The 24356-nt window shown below is 37.3% G+C and overlaps 1 protein-coding gene across 1 annotated transcript; it reads left to right on the top strand.

The window, feature by feature from the left end:
• The first annotated feature begins 17546 nt into the window (after positions 1 to 17546).
• Positions 17547 to 18479, top strand: LOC148776938 (olfactory receptor 4K14-like). Its single transcript, XM_088840428.1, has one exon. It carries the CDS (start codon positions 17547 to 17549, stop codon positions 18477 to 18479), a length of 933 nt encoding a protein of 310 aa, XP_088696554.1.
• Positions 18480 to 24356: the final 5877 nt, after the last annotated feature.

Raw genomic sequence — 24356 nt, 5'->3', positions numbered from 1 at the left:
ATGACACCGCTGAAGAGTTGTTTGGACATTATTTAGGAATGCACTTTAAATGCATTTCAAGTTCTGTAAAACAGTATGTGTGATTGTTAAAAAGGAAGCCTCCCTATTGTCACCCTTAATGTTTAAATGCATAATATCTACAGTCTGGCAGGTGTGCGTTGAAATCCCACCTTCACCACTTTCTCTCATGCAAATTTGAACAAAATGAATAAATTCTCTGCAGCTTAGTTTCTTTATCTAGAAAAACTTCCTCGAATGTTTCTTTTACTATTTTCAGTTCAGTTAGTTCAGTTCAGTCGCTCAGGTGTGTCCAACTCTTTGCGACCCCATGAATCACAGCACGCCAGGCCTCCCTGTCCATCACCAACTCTGGAGTTCTCTCAAACTCATGTCCATCGAGTTGGTGATGCCATCCAGCCATCTCATTCTCTGTTGTCCCCGTCTCCTCCTGCCCCCAACCCCTCCCATCATCAGAGTCTTTTCCAGTGAGTCAACTCGTCGCATGAAGTGGCCAAAGTATTTACTATTTTAGCAGGTCTTTAAGCTTTTGAACTGTAGTGTTGGAGAAGACTCTTGAGAGCCCCTTAAACTGCAAGGAGATCCAATCAGTCCATTCTAAAGGAGATCAATCCTGGGTGGTTCACTGGAAGGACTGATGCTAAAGCTGAAACTGCAATACTTTGGCCACCTCATGCGACGAGTTGACTCACTGGAAAAGACTCTCATGCTGGGAGGAATTGGGGGCAGGAGGAAAAGGGGATGACAGAGAATGAGATGGTTGGATGGCATCACCAACTCGATGCACATGAGTTTGAGCAAACTCCGGGAGTTGGTGATGGACAGGAAGGCCTGGCATGCTGTGATTCAGGGGTTGCAAAGAGTCGGACACAACTGAGCGACTAAACTGAACTGAACTGAAACCTTGTAAAGTATATGATTATTGCTGCTATAATAGCTGCTGTCATTACAATGGTATTCTGCGTTTGGAATATGCACACAGATGACACTTCACATAGTTGTTTAGCTAAGGGCCTGGCTAACTACCTTGCTAGAGAGCTGCATTTTGTAGATAATCCCTAGTCAGTATGTATTAATTTTTAATTACCTACTTACCACAGTGCCTCCAACCATTCTGCATCTATTTAGTTAGGCTGCAAAATCCTGGAAGATATATCTAGGACTGTAAGGAGCATGGCCTAAGGATGGAGAGAGTGAACGAAATTTGCAGTTGTGTTGTGTCATGAAAGCACTATATTAAAGGATGCACAGCGTGCTGTCGAGATGCAGAGGAGCGACATCTAAATCAGAACAGGTTCAAGGAAGTCTTCCAGGAGAAGGCAATAATTGGAGTAAGCATTGGTTGGATAGAGAAGAAAGACATGCTGAGAAAGGGAGCTGTATAGGAGAACACAGGGAAGCAAGAAATAGGACACCTTGGAGGAAGCACACATAATTTTTTTGAGCTGGGACATGGAGTTTGATAGCAAGAGCTGAGGTAGAGAGTTAGGTCAAATGCAGTCTTATCTTATAAAAGAAGACCTAAGGGACTCCTTGGCATTCAAAACTATATGATATGGAAATTAAAAGAGAAGGAAAAAGAAAGCATAGATTCTCCTGCCCCAAATAGTACATTGTACTGTTCTTATTCCAAGTTTGCCTTCTCCATTTCAGCTCTATCTATGATATTCCTCTTTGCCATCTAAGCAACTAAGCCTGGAACTGAATAAAAGGCAAAAGGAAATTTATGGCAACTGGTTATGGGAAGAGATGCCCATTGTCTTTTAACTGCAGCACACAATAAAAGAGAATCATCACATGTTTGGAATTTATCATAGCTATGACGCAGAAAATAAAACATTAAATACTATGGCAGCAACACATCAATAGGTCATTTCTACATAAAAGGCACATCACATCAACCTTAGTTGTTTTATACCGAAAAACTAGTTTCTGGATAAAACAATGTACATGCATACTGAATTCTATCTGGCTAGATATATCTTTTCTCTGAGCACATCTTGTAGAAATGCATCATAGATTTAGAATAGTCTACAGTCTTGTTTCTACAAGTGCATTACTGATTGATGGTTGTGGCCAAAAATTTGTAATTTAAATTATTTGTTATGTATTTTTTTATGCCATCGCAGAGTAAAACCACTAACTACTCAAGTTTTTCCCCCAAACAGTTGCATATTTTTCCACATCATTATTTTTAATATAATTTATCCTCCTTTCACTTCGTTATGTGAAATTTGTAAACTGTTGTTATTAGGAGGAATAATATTTTCCCTCTCTCGCAATTCTGCTTGCCATCGACATAATACAGAAACATTCATCTTGATATTAGCAAGACTTCTCTCTTTTTGCACTTCCTTCCCTATACCACTCACTCACTATTCCTCTTGGTATGAAGCATGCTTTATAGATCATTAAGGTTTAAAAAGGAGACTGAGCATGAGGTCCTCATAGTTTTGCCCTTTCAGAGTTGCTCACACACTTATGAGTGCTCTTTCTGCTCTTGGTGTTAAACCTGAGTCAGGGATTATAACCTGCCTTCTAGGAGCAGATTTGGAAACGTCTCAAAGTGTCTTCCTCTAAGAATTATCTGCTCTAGAAGTATGGGTAGTTAAATGTATACTTGCCCCTGTCTGTTTAAGTATTTGTTCTGCAAACCCTCCCTTTGGGTTTCAGGGTTAAAATTAAGGGGAAATAGTACAGAGACTTTCGGAGTTATACATTCAATACAGCTTTACCAGTAATAATATTGATACTCTGTCTCTTCTTTTTTCCTGATTCTATTTATAGACTGGCTCAGAACTCAGGAGGGGGAGGGGGTGATTAACACTTCTGAGAATCCTGCAATCAATTCCTAGTACCCTCAGTTCAGTCAGTTCAGTTCAGTCGCACAGTCGTGTCTGACTCTTTGTGACCCCATGAATCACAGCACGCCAGGCCTCCCTGTCCATCACCAACTCCCGGAGTTCACTCAAACTCATGTCCATCGAGTCGGTGATGCCATCCAGCCATCTCATTCTCTGTTGTCCCCGTCTCCTCCCGCCCCCAATCCCTCCCAGCATCAGACTCTTTTCCAGTGAGTCAACTCTAGTACTAGTATTAAGCTTTTTTCAAAAGTAGTTTTTAAATGGAAAAAAAAAATGACTCTCTTTAGTGTATCATTCTGTAAGTTTGGACAAAGGATATAGTCTTGTAAACATCACAGTAACATAGGAGAGTTTCATTAAACCCCCAAATTCCCCTGGTCCCATTTGTAGTCAACCTTCTCTCCCTTGCTCTGGTCTTGGTACAGGTGATCTATTCTCTGTCCCTAGTGTTTTGTCTTTTCTAGACTTGGATCTGGAATGACATGGAGTCATATAGAAATAGCTTTTTGAACACGACTTCCTTCATTTAGCATAATGCCTGTGAGATTCATTCAATAGCAAGTTGTTTTAATTACCATAAGCCCATGTTCATTTTAATATCTATTTATTAACTATCCCCATTACTATTCTTCTAAAATTATTCTGAAACCAATTCAGTTATTCATTGATATTGAGTAGAATACTTCTATGAAATAACCTACTGCTGCTACTGCTGCTAAGTCACTTCAGTCGTGTCCGACTCTGTGTGACCCCATAGATGGAAGGCCACCAGGCTCCCCCGTCCCTGGGATTCTCCAAGCAAGAACACTGGAGTGGATTGCCATTTCCTTCTCCAATGTGTGAAAGTGAAGTTGCTCAGTCGTGTCCGACCCTTAGCAACCCCACGGACTGCAGCCTACCAAGCTGCTCCATCCATGGGATTTTCTAGGCAAGAGTACTGGAGTGGCTTGCCATTGCCTTAGGTAATTATATTTGCACTCATCTTACACATCAATTTAGGGAGAAGTAAGATATTGACAATTTTGGGCTTTTTATTACAGAACATGTTTATTTCTGCACTTATTCAGGTCTTCTTTTATGTCCTCCAACAATGTTTAATAAAGTTTTCCATTACATACTAAAACTATTAAAATTATGACATATTATTTTATTTAATTTTAATGTCATTTTCAATTGTATTTTTTGTTATTTCTGGAGTGAAGAAAGTCTAGTTTTATATATGTGTGTGTGTTTGTGTGTGATACATATATATATTTACTTGAAATTAACCACTAAAATAAACTCTAAGTAATTCAAAATTTTATTCAATTTTGGGAGGCTTAGTATATAACATTTCAGCTATGATAAATATGTTTTTCTATTATTTTTCAGTATTTTATTTTATATCTTAGATCATGACATTTTGAGCACTTAGTACATTTTCTGAATTTTTTTCCAAAAAGCTGGAGAACAAAATAGATATTTGCCATAAAATTTGTGAGACAGTTCAACTCCAGTAAGATTTGCTGATTTTAATCTATTTATACAATATGTTGAATATTTTGCATTTTACAAAAATAATTTAATATTCGAGATAAAAACTACAGTTTGCACTTGGCTTATTTGACATGGATAAAATTGCTAATTTCATTGGAGCTACTGTTAACATTTCCAGTAGGTAGAGGTAAATCTTTTAGGTGGTATAAGAAATCTAAGAAAATGCATTTAAAGCTGGAAGTTAGACCGCCTATCAAAAATTAATACAAATTTATAAGGAGCTTGGGCGCCATCTAGAGAGAGCAACCTCCTGTTTCTCTTCCTGGCTTTAAACAAGAAATCAAGAATTAGGAAGGAGAATTTATAAGAATGGGATGAATTCTTCCCAATCCCCTCAATAGATTCGGCTCTAAGTCCTGTACCTCCCAAATAGGAAGTCAGGCTGATTATTCTCATCATTACCAAAAAATAGCTATTTTCACAGACAAGTTTTAACATTATTTTGAGAACTTTCTTTCCTCTAGTACCCATCAGCCAAGTCTATAATCCCAGTAGACATCACAACCTACTAAAAAGGCAAGTCAAACTATTAGTAGTAGCAAGAAATTATCTATTGCTTATGATTTAAAATTTTTGTAACCTACCATAGATTTACAAAACTAATTCTTTAACTTCTCTAAAAGTGTGGATGAGCCTTCTAAATTTGAGGAGGAACAAATACATATAATACTCATTATAATCTTAATTTGCAAGATTTTATTTTGAGCATAATTTGTCAGATTGGTTAATATGTCCCAAGAAAAATAGGAATTGTTTAAGGCTGCTATGGAAAGAGTGGTTAAAGGTAATTCTTCAGTCAGTATTCAAAAGACAGATTTTGAAAAATTAATAGAATTAAAATAATTTTTAATTAAAAATAATATAATGGATGAGAAACTAAGTAAATAACTTGGCTATCTCAGTATTATTAGCTACTTGATGATTTTATCCCCATTTTTATATATGAGGGAACTGTCACAGAGGGGCTTTATAATTTATCTAAGTTTCCATATCTAGTAAGTAAAGAACTAAGATTCAAACTCAGTCTGTTTTTAGACTCCATGCACCTCTTTATAATTCTTATGCTACCTCTACCTTTAACCCAAATTCTGGAAACCATATTTATAAACAACCCATTCCCAAAATCCTGAAAGAGTTTAAAAATTAACAGAGTGAAGTTGGGTCCATGGACAAATAATGCAAAAGCTAATTTATTTTCCTTTATACTCAAGATTTCTTGAAGTGATATTGAACACTTCAACTGTAAGACTTGCCTGTTCACAAGTATTGAGGTTTTGAAATAACCATATATAATAAATATGACGAAATTTTCAAGTAGTGTTGATTGTAAAAAGCTAAACAGTAAATAGTAAATAATTTTTAATTTTGCCATAGAGGTGTAGTCGGTAGAAAAGCATTTTCCAAAATTCATGTCCGCCTGAAATCTCAGGATGTGACCTTGCTTGGAAATAGAGTATTTGTGGATACAATAAAGATATTGGTATAAATGAGGTCATACTGGATTAGGGTGATCCCTGGATCCGATGAATGTGCCCTATGGAGACAGAAAAGGACACACAGTTACACAAACGAAATTCCATGTGAAGACACAATATGCAGAGTTTGGAGTTACGCTGTCATAAACCAAGGAACACTTGGAGCTGCCAGAGCTGGAGGAGGCAAGAAGGGATCCTTTCCTGGAACTGTCAGGGGGAGCATGGTCCTGATGACACCTTTATTTCAGACTTCTACCTACTGGATGTGGAACAATAAATTTCTGTGGTTTTAAGCCACAGTGCTTGTAGCAATTTGTTATCATAGCCCTAGGAAACTAATACAACCAAGGAAAGTTACTTCATGTACTAGAAAAAAATTAAGGCTAAATACAAAGTTGCACCACCAAATTAACATGAAAATCAGATTTTGAATGATGCAAATTGATGGCAAGAATGTGGAAATATAGGACTCATGCAACATTAGTGGGAGAAACCAGTTTGGAGAGAATTGTGGCATTATTTATTGTACAAGGGAATGGTAACCCACTGCAGTATTCTTGCCTGGAGAATCCCATGGATAGAGGAGCCTGATGGGCTACAGTCTATGAGGTCGCAAAGAGTTGGACACGACTGAGTGGCTAACACACAATGGAACTAAATATATGCGTATATTAATGCCAAGCAATTCCTCCCTCACACCCACTGGTGCTCACAAAGTGGCAGCTGATCCTGTAAGGGCCAGCGATGAGAAAGGCTCTGTGGATGGAACTGCCCCGAGCCTCACACTCCTCCTTTCCTTCATGTCACACTGGCCCCACCCAGGTGCCAGTGCCATGTCAGTCACCAGCTAGCCCCTGAGAAGATTTTAAGATGCCCCTTGGTGACGGTGAGTGGTCCCCTTCTGGATCAGACCTTCCTGGGAAGGCTTATGGCTCTACCAGATGGAGAGAGGCCAGTGGTGGCATGCGGAGATCTAGAACGGAAAGGGAGCAGAGACATGACCTGGGTGAGGATCTTGTCTATTTCCCAGCACCTCGACCAGTATCTGGCACACTGGAGGATAAGGCACAGAGAGGTTAAGCAACATTCAGAGATCATCCAGCAAGTCAGGTGCAGAGCTGGTCCAGGAGTCTCATGTTTAATTCCAAAGCTGGGATTTGCATTTTTAGGTTCCTTCAAGCACAGATCAGAGGGAAGGCTGTGCTGTGGGTGGAGGTAACCTCTGGCTGCAGCATTTCAGCTCTGAGGTCCCAGGGAAAAGAAACTCTCCCCTGGAATGGAGCTCTGTATCTAATAAGGAAGCCCATTTCTCATTTCAGTGTGGAACTTTGGGATCCCTTTTAATTATTAAAAATTTTTTTTCCTGAATATTTGTCCTCCAAGAAAATGTGGCAAAAAAAAAAGTTTTATAAGAATTGTTCCATCCTGAAACACTGAAACTGTTTGAAATTACCGACATCACTCAATGATAAAGCTTAGAAAATTCTGTCATAGAATAGAAGTGAAATGTTTGCTAAATAAACAAATTAATAAATAAAATTGTTATTATGTGATAAGTGTTTGTGAATGTTATGTTTGCTCTTAATAAAACCCATAAAAAGAGTATTGAAACCAACCATATAGTGTCAATGAGAGAACATTAATTAAACACTAATATTTAAGTAAATTTGTTAGCAGTCACACTAGAGAAAGATCCTCTACATTAAAGTCTTTCACAAACTTCAACGACTCTTATCAGTCTCAAACTAACATAGTCGGTAGTTAATGTTAAATAATAAATAGTTTTAAAAACAGTTGAGCAGATAGTTCTATGCCCTCAATGATGTTTTTACCTTAACCTGGCCTCCTGTTTTAGGATTAACATTGTCCTTTTTATGTACACACTGTCCATGCTACATGATGCTATCATTTAAAGTTTGACTTTTTATTGCATTTTTTTGTCAAGAGCCACTAATCAAGTTACCCCTTGAGGCTTGCAATGATGTTTCATTTCTTATTCCCACTAGATTATTACACAATCTCTGGCATAAAATAGATTCTCAGGGCAGATTCATTTTAAGCAGTTAGTGCTACGGTTAATTATGTGATGAAGATTTAAAGATTTAAGGGGAATCAATTACATCTTAACCATTTTCAGTTAGTGTGGCAGTGAAATGGTCAGTTAATATATCTAAGAAGTCAGTAGTGACATGGGATTAGAAGGAGAGACAAAAGAGTAGAGGAGAGCCATTTACAGAAAATATACTCTGGTAACCAGTATAGTTGCAGGTTAGCCATAGAAATCCCAATTTATATGTTAATGTCAGATGCATTAACCTCTCTTATTTGTTGGTACCTGTACAATTTAACCGGAGAAGGCAATGGCAAGCCACTCCAGTACTCTTGCCTAGAAAATCCCATGGATGGAGGAGCCTGGTAGGCTGCAGTCTGTGGGGTCGCTAGGGGTCAGACACGACTGAGCGACTTTACTTTCACTTTTCACTTTCACACATTGGAGAAGGAAATGGCAACCCACTCCAGTGTTCTTGCCTGGAGAATCCCAGGGACGGTGGAGCCTGGTGGGCTTCCGTCTATGGGGTCACATAGAGTCGGACACGACTGAAGTGACTCAGCAGCAGCAGCAGCAGCAGTACAATTTAACATATTCTAAACATGTGTGGAGAAGACTCTTGAGAGTCCCTTGGACTGCAAGGAGATCCAAACAGTCCATTCTAAAGGAGATCAGTCCTGGGTATTCATTGGCAGGACTGATTGAATTGAAACTCCAATACTTTGGCCACCTGATGCGAAGAGCTGACTCATTTGAAAAGACCCTGATGCTGGGAAAGATTGAAGGCAGGAGGAGAAGGGGACGACAGAGGATGAGATGGTTGGATGGCATCACCAACTCGATGGACATGGGTTTGGGTGGACTCCGGGAGTTGGTGATGGACAGGGAGGCCTGGCGTGCTGCGGTTCATGGGGTCGCAAAGAGTCGGACATGACTGAGCGACTGAACTGAACTGAACTGAAACATGTGTGGTTATCAAAGCTGTTTATTTCTGTACATATCAGAAACTTTCCTTTGTTTATAGTAATTTTAGCATTATCTTCTCTAATGGCCAGTGGCAAAGATTTCTTTGAAATAAATGTCATTTCCAGAAACATTTAATGAGTGGCAAGTTTATACTAGTATTTAGATTATATAATGTATTAGGATGGTTAAAATATGATCTTTAATTTTGAAACCATCAGTGTTTAGGCATTTTTAGAGAAACATTTTAATTAATACTGTAATTTAACAGACACCATTAGATATTTTTTTTTCTTTGAATCTATGGAAATATGAGATCTTATTTCTGATATGAGCAGCTTTAGCCCACAGCAGTCAGATAACCAGTGTGCACAGAAGCCTGAGAATCCTAAACACAACATCAGAGGTAGAAAAGGCAAAGTGAGCATTAAAGAAAGTAGCAGTAGCTTCTGAATGGAAACCTGTTGGTGTTCTTTAAAATATAAGAGCAATGGCAGATTTGGCATAAGAATTTATTTTACAGGCTGGAGTAGAAGGCTTTCAAAGTCATGTAGTTCAACTCTAAAGAGTTTTGAGAAGAATGTTCATGACAGGAGTAGCAGTAAAAAGTCATCAAAGAGTAGTATTAGGGACGTGTTATTGGGGACAACTGACATAGAGGAGGGTAGAAGGAAATACGAAAACCCAGAATATATGGAAGTCTATCTGACATGACCTTATGGGGCTCTAGAAGAATTATGCATGAGTGTTTCAGTTTGATGTGCATCACATCACTTCCCCAAATATTGTGGCTCATATAGCCACTTTATTCTGCTTGCAAATTTGTGGGTCAGTGAGTGAGAAAGGGCTGAGACAAGTAGTTCACATCTGAGCAACATAGGGTCAGTTTATTTTGAAACTGAACTCATCTTGGGTAATCTTTCAAGAGGGCTTCTTTTCTCATACGTCAGTCATTATGAGCTGTAAATCTTCATTGGGAGAGGCATGTCTCATTGTAGAAGAGTATATAGAAGAAAAGGTGCATATTTCTTTGGAAAATATGATCTGCTATAGGAGGATAGTCAGGATTGTGACCCAGTATCTTGCTAACATTATATCATAGGTGAAAGAGCTATTGAACCAGAAGAATAACTGAGAATATTAATAAAGAGACAGAAATAATGAAAAAAAGACATTTTGGAATGAAAAAATACAATAACAGAAATGAAACATTCACTAGTGGAAATGAAACACTCAACTGCACTTTGGCTTTCAGAAGAAAATAGCAGTGAACTTGAGGATAAGTCAGTTGAGAGTATCCAGTCAAGGAACAGAAACAAAGAAGAATAAAGAAAAATTAAAAGCGCTTTAGAGACCTGAGGAGTACCATTAAAAGTACTAAAATATATAATGGTAATTGTAAAGGAAAACAAGACAGAAAGAAAGAAATAGAAAGAATAGTTAAAGAAATAACAACAACAAGAGACCCAAAACCTTCCTATACTTGATGAGAAACACTAATATATATGCCAAAAAATCTCATGTGTGAGTGCTCAGTACTTGAGTCATGTCCAATTCTTTGCGATCCCATGGACTGTAGCTTGCCAAGCTCATCTGTCCATGAAATTTTCCAGGCAAGAATACTGGAGTGGGTTGCCATTTCCTTCTCCGGGGGATCTTCCTGACCCAGGGATCGAACATGTATTGCCTCCGTCTCCTGCATTGGCAGGTGGATTCTTTACCTCTGCACCACCTGGGAAGCCCTCAGTGACCTTAATAAATTCAGGTTCACAGCTACATACATATTAGTCAAACTGTTAAATACTAAGTAATGGATCTTGAATCCAGAAAAAAAAATACTCATACATCACACACAAGTTACTCTCAATATGTTTACAGTTCGTCCCTCATCAAAAAGCATAGATGCCAGAAGTTAGTGGAATGACATACTTAAAGTTCTAGAGGGAACAAAGCAGATGTTATTCTTAAAATATTATTTCTCTACCTTTACTTGTCTTTAGGCTACCTGAAGGAGTAGCACTTGTTTTTATTTCACATAGCTAGTAACTCACTCAAGATAGAAAAGCAGACAACATTCCTCAAAACATTGTAATGCAAATAAAAAATCCGCAGCAACCTTGGACAAAAGTTTACTGTTGAGGTATACAATAGAACACCAAAACTTATGGAACAAATTTGGGGAGAGTTTCTTTGGGAAATTGTCTCTTTCAAAAGTGACTAGGTACATTGAGGAATTAGAAAGTTACATGCATGACCAGAGTGAGATATACGCTCAAAAAAATTTAAAAAGACATGAGAAGACTTTAAGCTTTCAACTCTGACTGGTCTCTAAGCTAAGTGCAAACAGAAAGTTAAGGCTTAAGGCAAAGTTGTAAATGGCCTGTTTAAGCACTGAATACGTGTTCCTGCACAGAGCCAATCTGCAAAGTTTTAGTGGTTCTTTCTTCCTTCCCTCTCTGTGTTTTCTTTCTCTTTGTCTTCCTCTCTCAATCTCTCTCTCCTCGACTCCCTTTCTCTCTCTCACCTGCTCTTTACATTCAGAAAAGCTCTGTCAAAACACTAGCTGAAGACAGAGGAGTCCAAGATGGCAAAATAGGAAGAACCTGAACTCATTGCTTCCCCTGGAAAAATAAACTGACTAAAACATACCTCATACTTGATCAAGGATGTGGTGTGTTTATTCCAAATTTTGTATGTGAATAAATGTGATATCTTGTTAATTTTTATGTTTGACATTTATTGAAGTAAGATGTTTAATGTTCACTGGCCTATTATTCTCTTCATTTAAAAAATAATTTTCTTATACTCTTTGTTCATTTTTCTCTTCAAGTTTTCTTACTGATTTGTAATTTATTTATTTTTTTCTATATTGAAGATATTAGGCCTTTGTGATCAGGGCTATAATACCCACTCTGGAACTTTGTGTGGATTGGAAAAAAATTGTGATTCCATTTTGGCAGACGCAGGCTTGGTCAGTGTAAATGGTTCATTGGAAGGGTGTGGCACAGGCTGGATGTCAGCCCCCAAAGACCCTTTGGCCAGTAGGACTTGAGCAGTTAAAGCTTACATGATTCACAAGTTTAGACATACAGTTAACCAGTTTGTAGCTGGATTTTAATATTATTGTGATGATGTCTCAAATACAAAATGTTTTTTTAATTTTAAATATTTTGATAATTTATCCTTCTACTATCTGAATTCTTCCATTGTGGAGAGAAGCGGCGGTAGAGGGGAAAGGAGAGGGAAGGGAAGAAAACGGACAAGAAGAGAAGAAATTTATTCTAAGGGATGGTTCATGTGATTTGGAGCCCTAGCAAGTCAGGTAATCTGAAGTGTGGACTGGCAAGCTGGAATCCCAAGCAAGCTGATGACTTTTTTTTTCTTTTTTTGATTGTTGTTCTTCTATTCAATCTCAAAGATTTAGAGGATAATCTAGAGTATTCATTTAGCCTTCAACTGATTGGATAAGGCCCACCCACATTGTGGATTGTGATCTTCTTTACTCAGAGTTCACCAATTTAACATCAGTCTCATCCAAAGACACTCTCCATGTTGACACGTATAATTAATTATCACATTTAGTAAATCCTTCCCTACCTCTGTATCAAGTGTCCACTTCTGTGATTTGTCACAGTTTCTCTGTAGTTGTTTTACATAATATAGCTGTACTCACATAAAAGCTACATTTCAGACGCAAGTGACACTGATATGTCGTCTACTTCTACAATCATTATTTAGCAACCATTCTTTCTGTGTTTCTAATAGAGAAACAGAACCTTAGAAAGGTTTTATTGTCCCTTTCAGTGAACTGTAATTATGTAACACCAGTTTGGAACTGGTCTTTTCATTACATGCAGGTGCTATCTTGGAAGAAAAATGTGTTATAAATTTGACTGCATATATATGTCTAATATGGAATTCAATGATATGCAGATAGTTGCAAATGTGATTACCATTCATTAGAACATTCTAGGATTTTTGCAACCATACAACCATTAGAATAAGAAACTTGATTTAATTTAAAATGATTTGGGTAAGTAAGTGGGACACTAATTATAAATGATCTGTAGTAACCCAGAAAAGAGGTGATCATATGAATCTGACTTTGAGAAAGCAAATATTTTGTTATATATAAATCTGATATTGCTGGTAGGAATGAGCCTTCTCCAAAGTGTTATGCTGGATCTTCAGCATATTTTTAGAATGTAACTTGTTAATTTGACTATTTGAGCAAGAAGCATGCATATTTTTGAGGTCTTCCCTCATAGCTCAGTTGGTAAAGAATCTGCCTGCAATGCAGGAGACCAGGGTTCAATTGCTGGGTCAGGAAGATCCTCTGGAGAGGAAATGGCAACCCACTCCAGTATCCTCGCCTGGAGAATCCCATGGACAGAGGAACCTGGCAGGTTACAGTCCATGGGATTGCAAAAGTCGGACACAACTTAGTGACTAAACCACCAACCAAAAGTATATTTTATACTTTTTAAACTAGATAATGATGCTTTATTATTCTAGTTGACTTATTAAAGTAATTGCAGCTATGATTTTATAACCTGACAGACATTTAAAATGTTTCTTCCATTGGCAACTGGGGAAGTGAACATGATTCACTACCAACAATTTCCACTAGAAGATGGCTTATTCCCCAGACTCCGTCATGATAATTAGACAAAAATAGCTGGTCTTTAAAGGATTCTTAATCTGACAGGCAAGAGGATATAGACATTAATGTCTGAAATCTGAGGGAAACTCAAATCTGAAGTTCTCTATCTTCTTAAAATGATACTTCTCTGACTTATTTTTTAGGAGGCAGAAGAGATAATTAAATCTTCTCTGGAATTAAAATATGTATGTTTTAAAAAGTTTTATTTAAGTATAATAGATGTAAAATTCAAACTGAGGGATCTACAGTGTCAGTACTGAATATTTTAACTCCAGGTTAGTAAAAATCACTGGATGTATATTTAAGTGAATGTGTGTCTAAACAGAAAAGTCAGATAGAGACTGATTTGTTCTTTTAACTTGTATATTAAATGATTAGAGTAAAGCGTATTAACATTTAAATTTCTTCATTGCTATACTTAAGCATCTTTTGTAGGTATGCAACCTCATTTTTTTTTCCTGATTACAAATTCAACATTGTTTAATTATCTTTAAAAAGCGCTTGCAAATCATAAAAGGGTCTCTGAAATTAGAACCCTATATAAGTTTTTCTTATTTTACCTTTTTGAGTATCTATTTTATTTATTTATTTATTTATTATTTTTATTGGAGGCTAATTATTTTACAATATTATATTGATTGGTTTTGCATACATTGACATGAATCTGCCCCAGGTGTACATGAGTTCCCCTTCCTGAACCCCTCTCCCACCTCTGTTGAGATATAGTTTACATATCATACAGTTCACTCACTTTAAGTGTTCAGTTCGATGGTTTTTAGTATCTTTACATTTCAGAGTTGTGCATCCATCACCAATATCTAATTCTGGAACATTTTGACTCAACGGCAAGTGTTTTTTTTTTTTTTTTTTAATTTTTTGTTTCCTGAATTTTCCATTTGATTATTTTAACTTTTCATTCTCTTAATTTTTATAAAACACTAAATTAAACATAGTTATGTTTTAGATTTACATGTGACATTTTTCATGGTCATAAAGAGGAAGAAATATCAATAAAGATACTGCCATTATGGTCTGTACTATGTATGCTACAATGGGTGTCAGGGTAATCCAACTATATTTATGAAGAGTTCCTGAATTGTGATTTATGACCACTCTGTCCACGAAGCACTTAATTTCAAATTTATAACCCCAGTCTATTAACAAAGGTGTTGCAATTAAATATTTATAAAAGTTCAAGAGGAATAAAAAATTTTGAGTCCTTATTATCTTGACAAAAGTCTGTTGAGATGAGTACTATTTGAGTGGTTTAAAACAGATAAAACCATTAACTCCTATAGATTTTAAATTTTTACTATTGTGTCCTATTCATATCATTAGAATATTTCAAGCATGGAATGTGTTTCTTTATGTGCTTAGTCGCTCAGTTGTGTCTGACTCTTTGGGGCCCCATGTAGGCTCCTCTGTCCATGGAATTTTCCAGGCAAGAATACTGGAGTGGGTTGCCATTTCCTACTTCAGGGGGTCTTCCCAACACTGGAATCGAACCCACATCTCTTGAGTCTCCTGCATTGGCAGGTGGGTTCCTCATCACTAGCACCACCTGGGAAGCCCCTGTGTTACTTTAGTTCCCTGTAAAAACTTTATAATACTATTTTTTCAATTTTATAAAGGGTAAACATAATTAAACTCTTACAAAGGACAGTTCTACATGTTTTGTAAAATTTTTCATAAAGAACTATTCAATGACTTTACAAATTGGTTTATACAGTAACTTCCTCTTGTGATGAAAGTGAAACACAAGCTTATCTCTCTTGATAAATCAATATTGGGATCTATACATCCCATTGTACTTCTGGGGAGCTCAAAGCTATATTTTTAAATCAAATACTGACCTTAGCAATCTCTTATACATAATTGTGAAAGCAGCACACCCCCCTCACCAAATTATTTCATAGGTTTTATGCTCTGATTTTTGTTGAGAGGTCCTAAAAAAAATCTCATTCATTGAAAGCCATCTTAAAATCTTTTCAAAACAGTTTATAAAAAAAACAATTAGACCATTAGCTTTGTATTCCCAAACCAAATTAAAAAAAATAACAAAAGCAGTAATTTTTAAAAATGTGTGGAATCAGGGAAATTGTATAAATCTTAGATAAATTTATTTATTTTCTTTCATATTGGTTGGTTTCTATATACTTAATTAAGTGAGAATGGGAAACTCTGTTGGTGTTATATAGATATGATCTGAATGAGTGAGTGTGTGAAGGAGTAAATTAGTACAGAAGATATATTTACTGAATATCATAGAGTTTTTACACTTAAAATGGCTGTATTTTATAGTTGATCAATTGGAGTTAACAAATCAGGCCCCCCCAAAAATCCAAATAGGCTTAACCCGAAGAGATACTAACTCTATTGCTCTTTGGGAAGCCATATCTTGAGTTGAATATTAATTGGAAAGTAAGACATAATTTTTCTGAACCAGATCTTCTTTATCATTCAGTTAATCACAAGCATTATGACAAATTATACTATAAGGGCCTTTTTCATTTTTTGACAAAAACAGTTTTCTAAATGATAAAAGAAAAAATATATTCTCATTATAATTATAAAGCATAAAAAACACAATTATAAAGAAGTGCATGAATAATAGTCTATATCTGTATTAACATGGTATCAGTCTATACTCTTTTATCTCTCTTTTCCATATATAGAATTTGCTGACTACAGCCCATTTTTATAGCCTTTTAAAATATCTTATAAGTGAACTCCACCAGATTTCTGTCATTTGTAGATTTGATAATTATGTTTTCTCCAAGTTTAGGAAAGAGTCCTGTGGCCTCAACTGAGGCTATTCTCCCTGATGGTACAAATTCATGCTTTACATTAAAATTGTATATAATTGGGCTACTATTTAGATCAAATTTTGCTCAAAGACAGTAACAGAAAATATGATAAATGCCATTCTATAACTTATATAAAGCACAATAATGTCACCACCCCCCAATTTACTAAACAGAATATACAATGGTTCACAATCTGGCAGGTTTCCTATATTTATATATCATCTCAAATATGTTTTTAACCAAATCATGCTTTTTAGCTTGGAAGAATATTTTTCCTTTTAATTTGCCTCGAAGGGATGAAATTTACTTCATCTTTTGGCTTCTGGTGAGAGATGTTGGTTGGTGCTTAGGTATGTAGATATGGCCACCCATCAAATGTCTTTGCCAGATATTGTTTTGAGTTTGTATAGGTAAATGCAAGGGGCTTACCTGGTAGCTCAGTGGGTAAAGAATCCATCTGCAATGAGGGAGACCTGGGTTCGATCCCTGGTTTGGGAAGATCCCTTGGAGGAGGGCGTGGCAACCTGCTCTAGTATTCTTGTCTGGAGAATCCCCATGGACAGAAGAGCTTGGCGGGCTGTAGGCCATAGAGTCACAAACAGTCCGACATGACTGAACAACTAAGCACAGCACAGGTAAATGGAAAACAGAGGAGAGAAGGGGAGACTTGACAATGTACATTCAATTGTCATTGATGGCATTATTTTAAATTAAGTTTTAATTCAAATTCTTAGGTCTGTTACTTAAAAATAGTTAAACATAGTGACAGGTGGACAGACTATAATACTATTAAGAAAATCTTTATATTCTCAATCCTACAAGGATTTTTGGTTCACCTTCTATACATGATTGATTCTATATTTGCTCATGGTCAAAGGATAGATAATGGAGAAAAAAATATTCCCACAACTCTCATCTATGCTGGAGTCTCCCAGAATGTCTAACTGCCCCTAAGGAAACACTGAAGTCTGAAAAGGGTGAATAAATATGTTGGTAGGCAATCGGTTTAAATCTTCTATATAGCGTATTTTATGTTCTCTCTTACAACTTAAAAACTATATTTAGATCACACTTAATCGGTCACTTTCATGTGCCTGGGAAATGATAGGCACTTTCACTTATATCTCTTTTCTTTGTGTAGATTCAGAACAAAATCTGAGACCAGTGATAATGGACCTGCAGAATTATTCCTCCATATCAGAATTTGTGTTGCATGGACTCTGCACTTCACAGCATCTTCAAAAATTTTTCTTTGTATTCTTCTCTGAGATCTATGTGGTCCCTGTTCTGGGCCACCTTATCATTGTGGTCACTGTAATATCTGACCCCCATTTACACTCCTCCCCTATGTACTTCTTGCTGGGGAATCTCTCTTTCCTGGACATATTGTTGGCCTCATTTGCCACTCCCAAGATGATCAGGGACTTCCTTAGTGATCAAAAGCTCATCTCCTTCAGAGGATGTATGGCTCAAATCTTCTTCTTGCACTTTGTTGGAGGGGCTGAGATGGTACTTCTTGTTACCATGGCCTATGACAGGTATGTGGCCATATGCAAGCCTTTACATTACATGACAGTGATGAGCCAGCGGACTTGCGTGGGGCTGGTGTTGGTTTCATGGGTCATTGGATTTGTGCACTCCATCAGTCAGGTAGCCTTTACTGTAAATTTACCTTACTGTGGCCCCAAAGAGGTGGACAGCTTTTTCTGTGACCTTCCTCTTGTGATCAAGCTTGCCTGCCTGGACAATTATGTCTTGGGTATACTTATGATCTTAGACAGTGGGTTGCTTTCCATGAGCTGTTTTCTTCTCCTCCTGATCTCCTACACTGTTATTCTCATCACTGTCCGACAGCGTGCAGCTGGTGGGGTATCCAAAGCACTCTCAACTTGCTCAGCACATATCATGGTAGTCACACTCTTCTTTGGGCCCTGCATTTTCATTTACGTGTGGCCTTTTAGTAGGTTCTCTGTGGACAAGCTCCTCTCTGTGTTTTATACCCTTTTTACTCCACTCTTGAACCCTCTTATCTACACACTGAGAAATAAAGAGATGAAAATATCTATGAAGAAACTGAGAAACCGACATGTGACTTTTCACTGAAGTCCAGCTTTCCAAAAAGTTATATGTTCTTATTCATTCAGAAGATATCTTTCTTTAATATAATTCTGATCAAATATTTCATTCTGACATGACATTGGTATAATTTGTATTGTGTTACATTATAGAGAAATAGTTACTGATTTCAACAAAATATATACATAATTTTGTGTGTGATATTATATATATGCGTATGTAATTGCTCATACAATATATGTTTACTCAGGGCTTCCCTAATGGCTTAGATGGTAAAGAATCTGCCTGCAATGCAGGAGACACATATTCAATCGCTGGGCTGGGAAGAGCCTATGGAGAAGGGAATGGCTACCCACTCCAGTATTCTTGCCTGGAAAATACTGTGGACAGAGGAGCCTGGCAGGCTACAGTTCATGGGTTCACAGAGAACTGGACACAACGGAGCTACTAAGCAGGCATGCATGCGTATGTTTACTCAATTCCACACATCCTCCTTGGAATGAATTCCACATTCTTTAAGCCAGATTTCTCTTAAAAATTTGTCTAACAAAATTGATTAAAAATGAATTTTTATTTCCTAATCATAGTCCAGTGGGGCTTCCCAGGTGGCACAGTGGAAAAGAATCTGCCTGCCAGTGCAGGAGATGCCAGAGTCATGGGTTTGATCCCTGGGTGGGAAAGAGCCCCTGGAGAAGGAAATGGCAACCCGCTCAAGTATTCTTGCCTGGGAAAATCCCATGGACAGAGGAGCCTAATGGGCTACAGTCCATGGGGTTGCAAAGAGTCAAACATGACTGAGCATACACACACATATACACATACACACAATTATAGTCCAACACACAAGGGCTCTCGGTTCATAGCATGAGATATTTGGCCCAGGGAAGGTAGCTTGAGAGTAAATAATACCATGTGAATCTTTGTCCTGGTTTTGAAACCCTGAGAGGAAAAATTGCTTCACAATTTCAGGATCATATTGCTTTAAAAAGCAAGATGGGGAGCACATGTACACCGGGGGTGGATTCATATCAATGTATGGCAAAACCAATGCAATATTATAAAGTAATTCAGTTCAGTTCAGTTCAGTGCAGTCGCTCAGTCATGTCCGACTCTCTGCGACCCCATGAATCACAGCACGCCAGGCCTCCCTGTCCATCACCAACTCCGGGAGTTCACTCAAACTCATGTCCACAGAGTCAGTGATGCCATCCAGCCATTTCATTCTCTGTCGTCCCCTTCTCTTCCCGCCCCCAACCTTTCCCAGCATCAGACTCTTTTCCAGTGAGTCAACTCGTCGCATGAGGTGGCCAAAGTATTGCAGTTTCAGCTTTAGCATCAGTCCTTCCAATGAACACCCAGGATTGATCTCCTTTAGAATGGACTGGTTGGATCTTCTTGCATTACAAGGGACTCTCAATTAAAATTTTTTTAAAACAGCATATTATTTTTTCTTTTGAATGTGTATTATATTTAAACTTTTTTATTTAAAAACAATGCATGCTGTTGGTATTGAATTATCGAAGTCAATTTTAACATGAGAAAATCAATATTTTATGGCCACATATTTCATGGTATAAACATAAACTTACTATATGATATACACTGGACTATTTAATTAATAAATCTTCACCTATAGGAGGTTTTTAATAAACATTGCATCTTACTGAGTTGATGCTGTCCCTTAAGGAGTCATCTATTAGGAAGCGTTTGTCAGAATAACACAGATTCAGATCTTATGCTGAATTTTGAATGTCTTTGGATCCTAAAAGATAATCATAAGCAAGAATTAAGTTTGATATGAACTAAGTTAATGTTTAGAGGATTCAAGCAATTTTCTCATAAGTTTATTTGGAAACATCAAGCCAAAGGACCGAATTGGGTAATGCATGAATTATTTGAGTAACTGGATGAAACTTCCAATAATTTTGGACATTGTTGTCAATCAGTAAAAGCATGCTCCTGGGTACTTTTATTTTCCCCTCTGACTATAATCCTACGCATGTGCCTAAACAATAAAAGAACATAGAAGGAAAACAACTTCTTCCTTGGGATATTTTCTCTATAGTTATCTTGCTTGCTATTATGATAATACTGTGCTTCTACTTTATAAATTTGGACACAGTCAATTTTATGGCGATGCCCATATATGTGAACATTGTTGCTCATTCGCCCAGCTGTGTCCAACTCTGTGACCCCATGGGCTGCAGCACGCCGGGCCTTCTTGTTTCTCACCATCTCCTGGAGTTTGCCCAAGTTCATGTTCATTGCCTCGGTGAACACTGAAAAAGCTTAAAAGGAAATCAATCCCCTAAGTTTGGGGATTGATTTCCTTAGTTTTTATTGATGTAATACAGAATTTTTGATTTACAGATTTTGGACATAGCTCTTTTCATCATCAAAGATATAGCTAATACTATTCATAGATTTATTTACTCAGTTGACAAGTGTTTGTCAAGCACCTTCCATATTTAATGCACTGCACTAAGAATGAAGATAGAGTGTTTAAGAACACACATTTCCAGTTTAGTGGAATAAAGTTGGTTATGCACACAATCAAAGCATATTATTAAATTAAAGTTGTGATAGGAATAAACATGATATGCTCTGAGAGCAAATGAGAGGAAAACCTAGATAAGTTTTGATATTCAGAAAATATTTCCCTTATTATTTCAGCTTTTCTATCTCCTAGGATTCTGGATTCTATTACTGCACACACATGTATGTGCGCACACACATTTCATTTAGTTTAGCATGACTCAGTCACATAGTAAGTGCCCAAATATATGCTAAATCCTGTGTTTCTTTTTATTAATAAAACTATCCAATGGCTATGTCCCATCTGTAATACCTGCTCAGCTCTCCATGTTGCTGATGCCAGATCCATGAAGACGGATGTGGACCATTGTATTATCAGTCTAGGTGGAGAAATCCCTGCATTTAAGCTGTCTGGACATAAACATGGATATTTGATGTGTTAGTAAAATTAGTGTGAAAGGAGTCATCCGTGTCTGTTTTCCACAGACTCTAAACTTTTGCAGGAAATTCACCACTGTCAATTCATAGGAAGTCATACCTTCCAAATAGAGGAACTTCTTTGCGTTTTGAGGAACCATTTATAAAACGTATTTTCCTATTCTGAGATAAGGTAAATTAAATACATAATACAGTGTTTCTCGAAGTATAACTGAAAGCTGCTTATACTAAAAAATCACCTGGAATGATTTTTAAATGCAAATAATATGTTCTTCTTTTGTTAACTGTAAACTGCCTCAGGTAATTGTAATTCACAACCATGATTGAGAACCACAGAACAATTGTTGACATTATCAATCTGCAGGAGGAGTTGCTATTAAGGTATGATTGGAAGGATTTTCTTGTGACAGAAATCTCTACTAATGGACCAGAAGGTGTTCTCAGAAGTATATCTCTGCAACCCGGAAAAATCCCTGACAGCAAAAAGCTGGACAATTGTAGGACTCAATGTTTTTCCTCTTAGGGACCATTGCTGTCCTTCGATGCCTGATGTCTAGGATTCTGAGAACTATTGTTTTGTGTATTTTATGTTAAGTTACTTTATAAGGAAAAGTAAATCCAGTCCTTACTATTCCATCTTAAGCAGAAGCAGAGAGCATCGTCTGTGTGATTGATATAAATATTCTTTTCCTGAAAATAAAATGAGTGTAAGATTGTAGAGATGCTAGTAGAGGTGCTGGATGTCGAGCGTTTCATCATGAATATGCAGAAAGGGGAACTGCTGCTGCTGCTAAGTCGCTTCTGTCCTGTCCGAATCTGTGCGACCCCATAGACGGCAGCCACTAGGTTTCGCCGTCCCTGGGATTTCTCCAGGCAAGAACACTGGAGTGGGTTGCCATTTCCTTCTCCAATGCATGAAAGTGAAAAGTGAAAGTGAATTGCCAATTCAGGGTCGATGCATGTTACAGGATGCTCGGGGCTGGTGTGCGGGGATGACCCAAAGGGAGGATAAGCGGAGGAGGGAGGTGGGAGGGGAGTTCAGGAAGGGGAACTCATGTACACCTGGGGCGGATTCATGTCAATGCATGGTGAAACCAACCAATATAATATTGTAAAATAATTAGCCTTCAATAAAAAAAAAAGTGAATTCGCTCAGTTGTATCCGACTCTTATCGACTCCATGGCCTGCAGCCTACCAGGCTCCTCCTTCCATGGGATTTTCCAGGCAAGAGTACTGGAGTGAGGTGCCATTGCCTTCTCCGAGAAAGGGGAACAAGAAAACTCAAAAGTAAATTCACAATTTTGTTCAGTTATACCTGAAAGTATTGACTCTAAACAGTAGAGAGTGGCTCTCTTGCCAAATTGTGAAATATATCAACAGAATGATAATTTCTTTACATTCTATCAAGTGATATTTTGCATATATTAGGATAATAATATATTTTTCTTTTTCAATCTGCTCAATATAATATTACACTGAGAAATTCTGTAAAGTTGAACCATCTTTGGTTAAATAATACTAGGATAAATTCTACTTGATAAAGGAACACAAATACAGGCTTGAGTTTGTAAAAATGTTATCTTTTTGAATCTGTTTGGGTTCAATGCCTGGATTGAGAAGATCACTTGGAAAAACGAACAGCTACCCACTCCAGTATTCTGGCCTGGAGAATTCCATGGACAGAGGAGCCTGGCAGGCTACAGTCCATGGGGTGGCAAAGAGTCAGACATGACAGAGCGACTTTAACTTTCATAATAATTAGTAAGATTTGTTTATAATTTTATTTATTTTCTCTTTTTCATTTGGCATTGAATTTACATAAGTTCTATAAAATGAGCTTGAGAACTTTTATTTTTCTGGAATACTTTTGCACAGGGGGAGAAATATATTTTCCAGAAAATTTAGCAAAATCACCCATAAAGCTTTAACAGCCTGGCGTATTGGGAGAGGGATTAAGTGGGGGACAGTTATGCTACCAAAATTCAATTATTTTTTGCCTCATTTTTATTTTGACCTTGCCAGATGTTTATTTTAATACTATTCAATTAAGTAACATTTTATTATTTTTACCTTTTATAGATAAACATTTTTACTGAAGAATTGCATACATTTAGAGTGCTGGAGAAGACTCTTGAGAGTCCCTTGGACTGCAAGGAGATCCAACCAGTCCATTCTAAAGGAGATCAATCCTGGGTGTTCATTGGAAGGACTGATGCTAAAGCTGAAACTCCAATACTTTGGCCACCTCATGCGACGAGTTGACTCACTGGAAAAGACTCTGATGCTGGGAGAGATTGGGGACAGGAGGAGAGGGGACGACAGAGAATGAGATGGCTGGATGGCATCACCAACTCGATGGACATGAGTTTGAGTGAACTCCGGGAGTTGGTGATGGACAGGGAGGCCTGGCATGCTGTGACTCATGGGGTCACAAAGAGCCGGACACGACTGAGTGACTGAACCGAACTGAAGTGAGAGGAGTATACAAATAATAATCACATAGTCCAACAAAATTTCACAAAATGAACACACAGATTGAGGAACATAGCATCAGAAGTTCCCTCACTCCCCCTTCCATTCTCCACCCACTCAGGATAACTACAGTCTTGACTTTTAATGGAAACATTATTTTTTCTTTTCTTGAGCTTATAGAATGAAATCATAGAGTATGCACTTGTGCTAAAATTATGTCATTGTAAAAGGCAATTTTGTCTCTTTGTTTCCAACATTTATGGCTTTTAGTTTCTTTTCCTTGTTATATTGCCTAGATAGGACATCTAGCAGCACATTATTTAAATGGTAATATTGGGATTCTGGCGCACTTCTTATCTCGTGGGAAAGCTTTTTAAAAATTCACATGCTGATGTTTTCAGTAGATATTTATTGATATCAATCCTGGATGTTCATTGGAGGGACTGATGCTAAAGCTG

This window comes from Moschus berezovskii, chromosome 9 (genome assembly GCF_049115385.1).
Source record: "Moschus berezovskii isolate FMDL1 chromosome 9, NW_MosBer_1.0, whole genome shotgun sequence".
In the NCBI taxonomy this organism is placed as follows: domain Eukaryota; kingdom Metazoa; phylum Chordata; class Mammalia; order Artiodactyla; family Moschidae; genus Moschus; species Moschus berezovskii.
The sequence above is the reverse complement of the archived record's forward strand: the minus strand, read 5'-3'. Positions and strand labels throughout refer to the sequence as shown.

What these genes read in the sequence shown, in the direction of transcription:
- LOC148776938 (XM_088840428.1), top strand. Translation starts at nt 17,547, where the DNA reads ATGGACCTGCAGAATTATTCCTCCATATCAGAATTTGTGTTGCATGGA.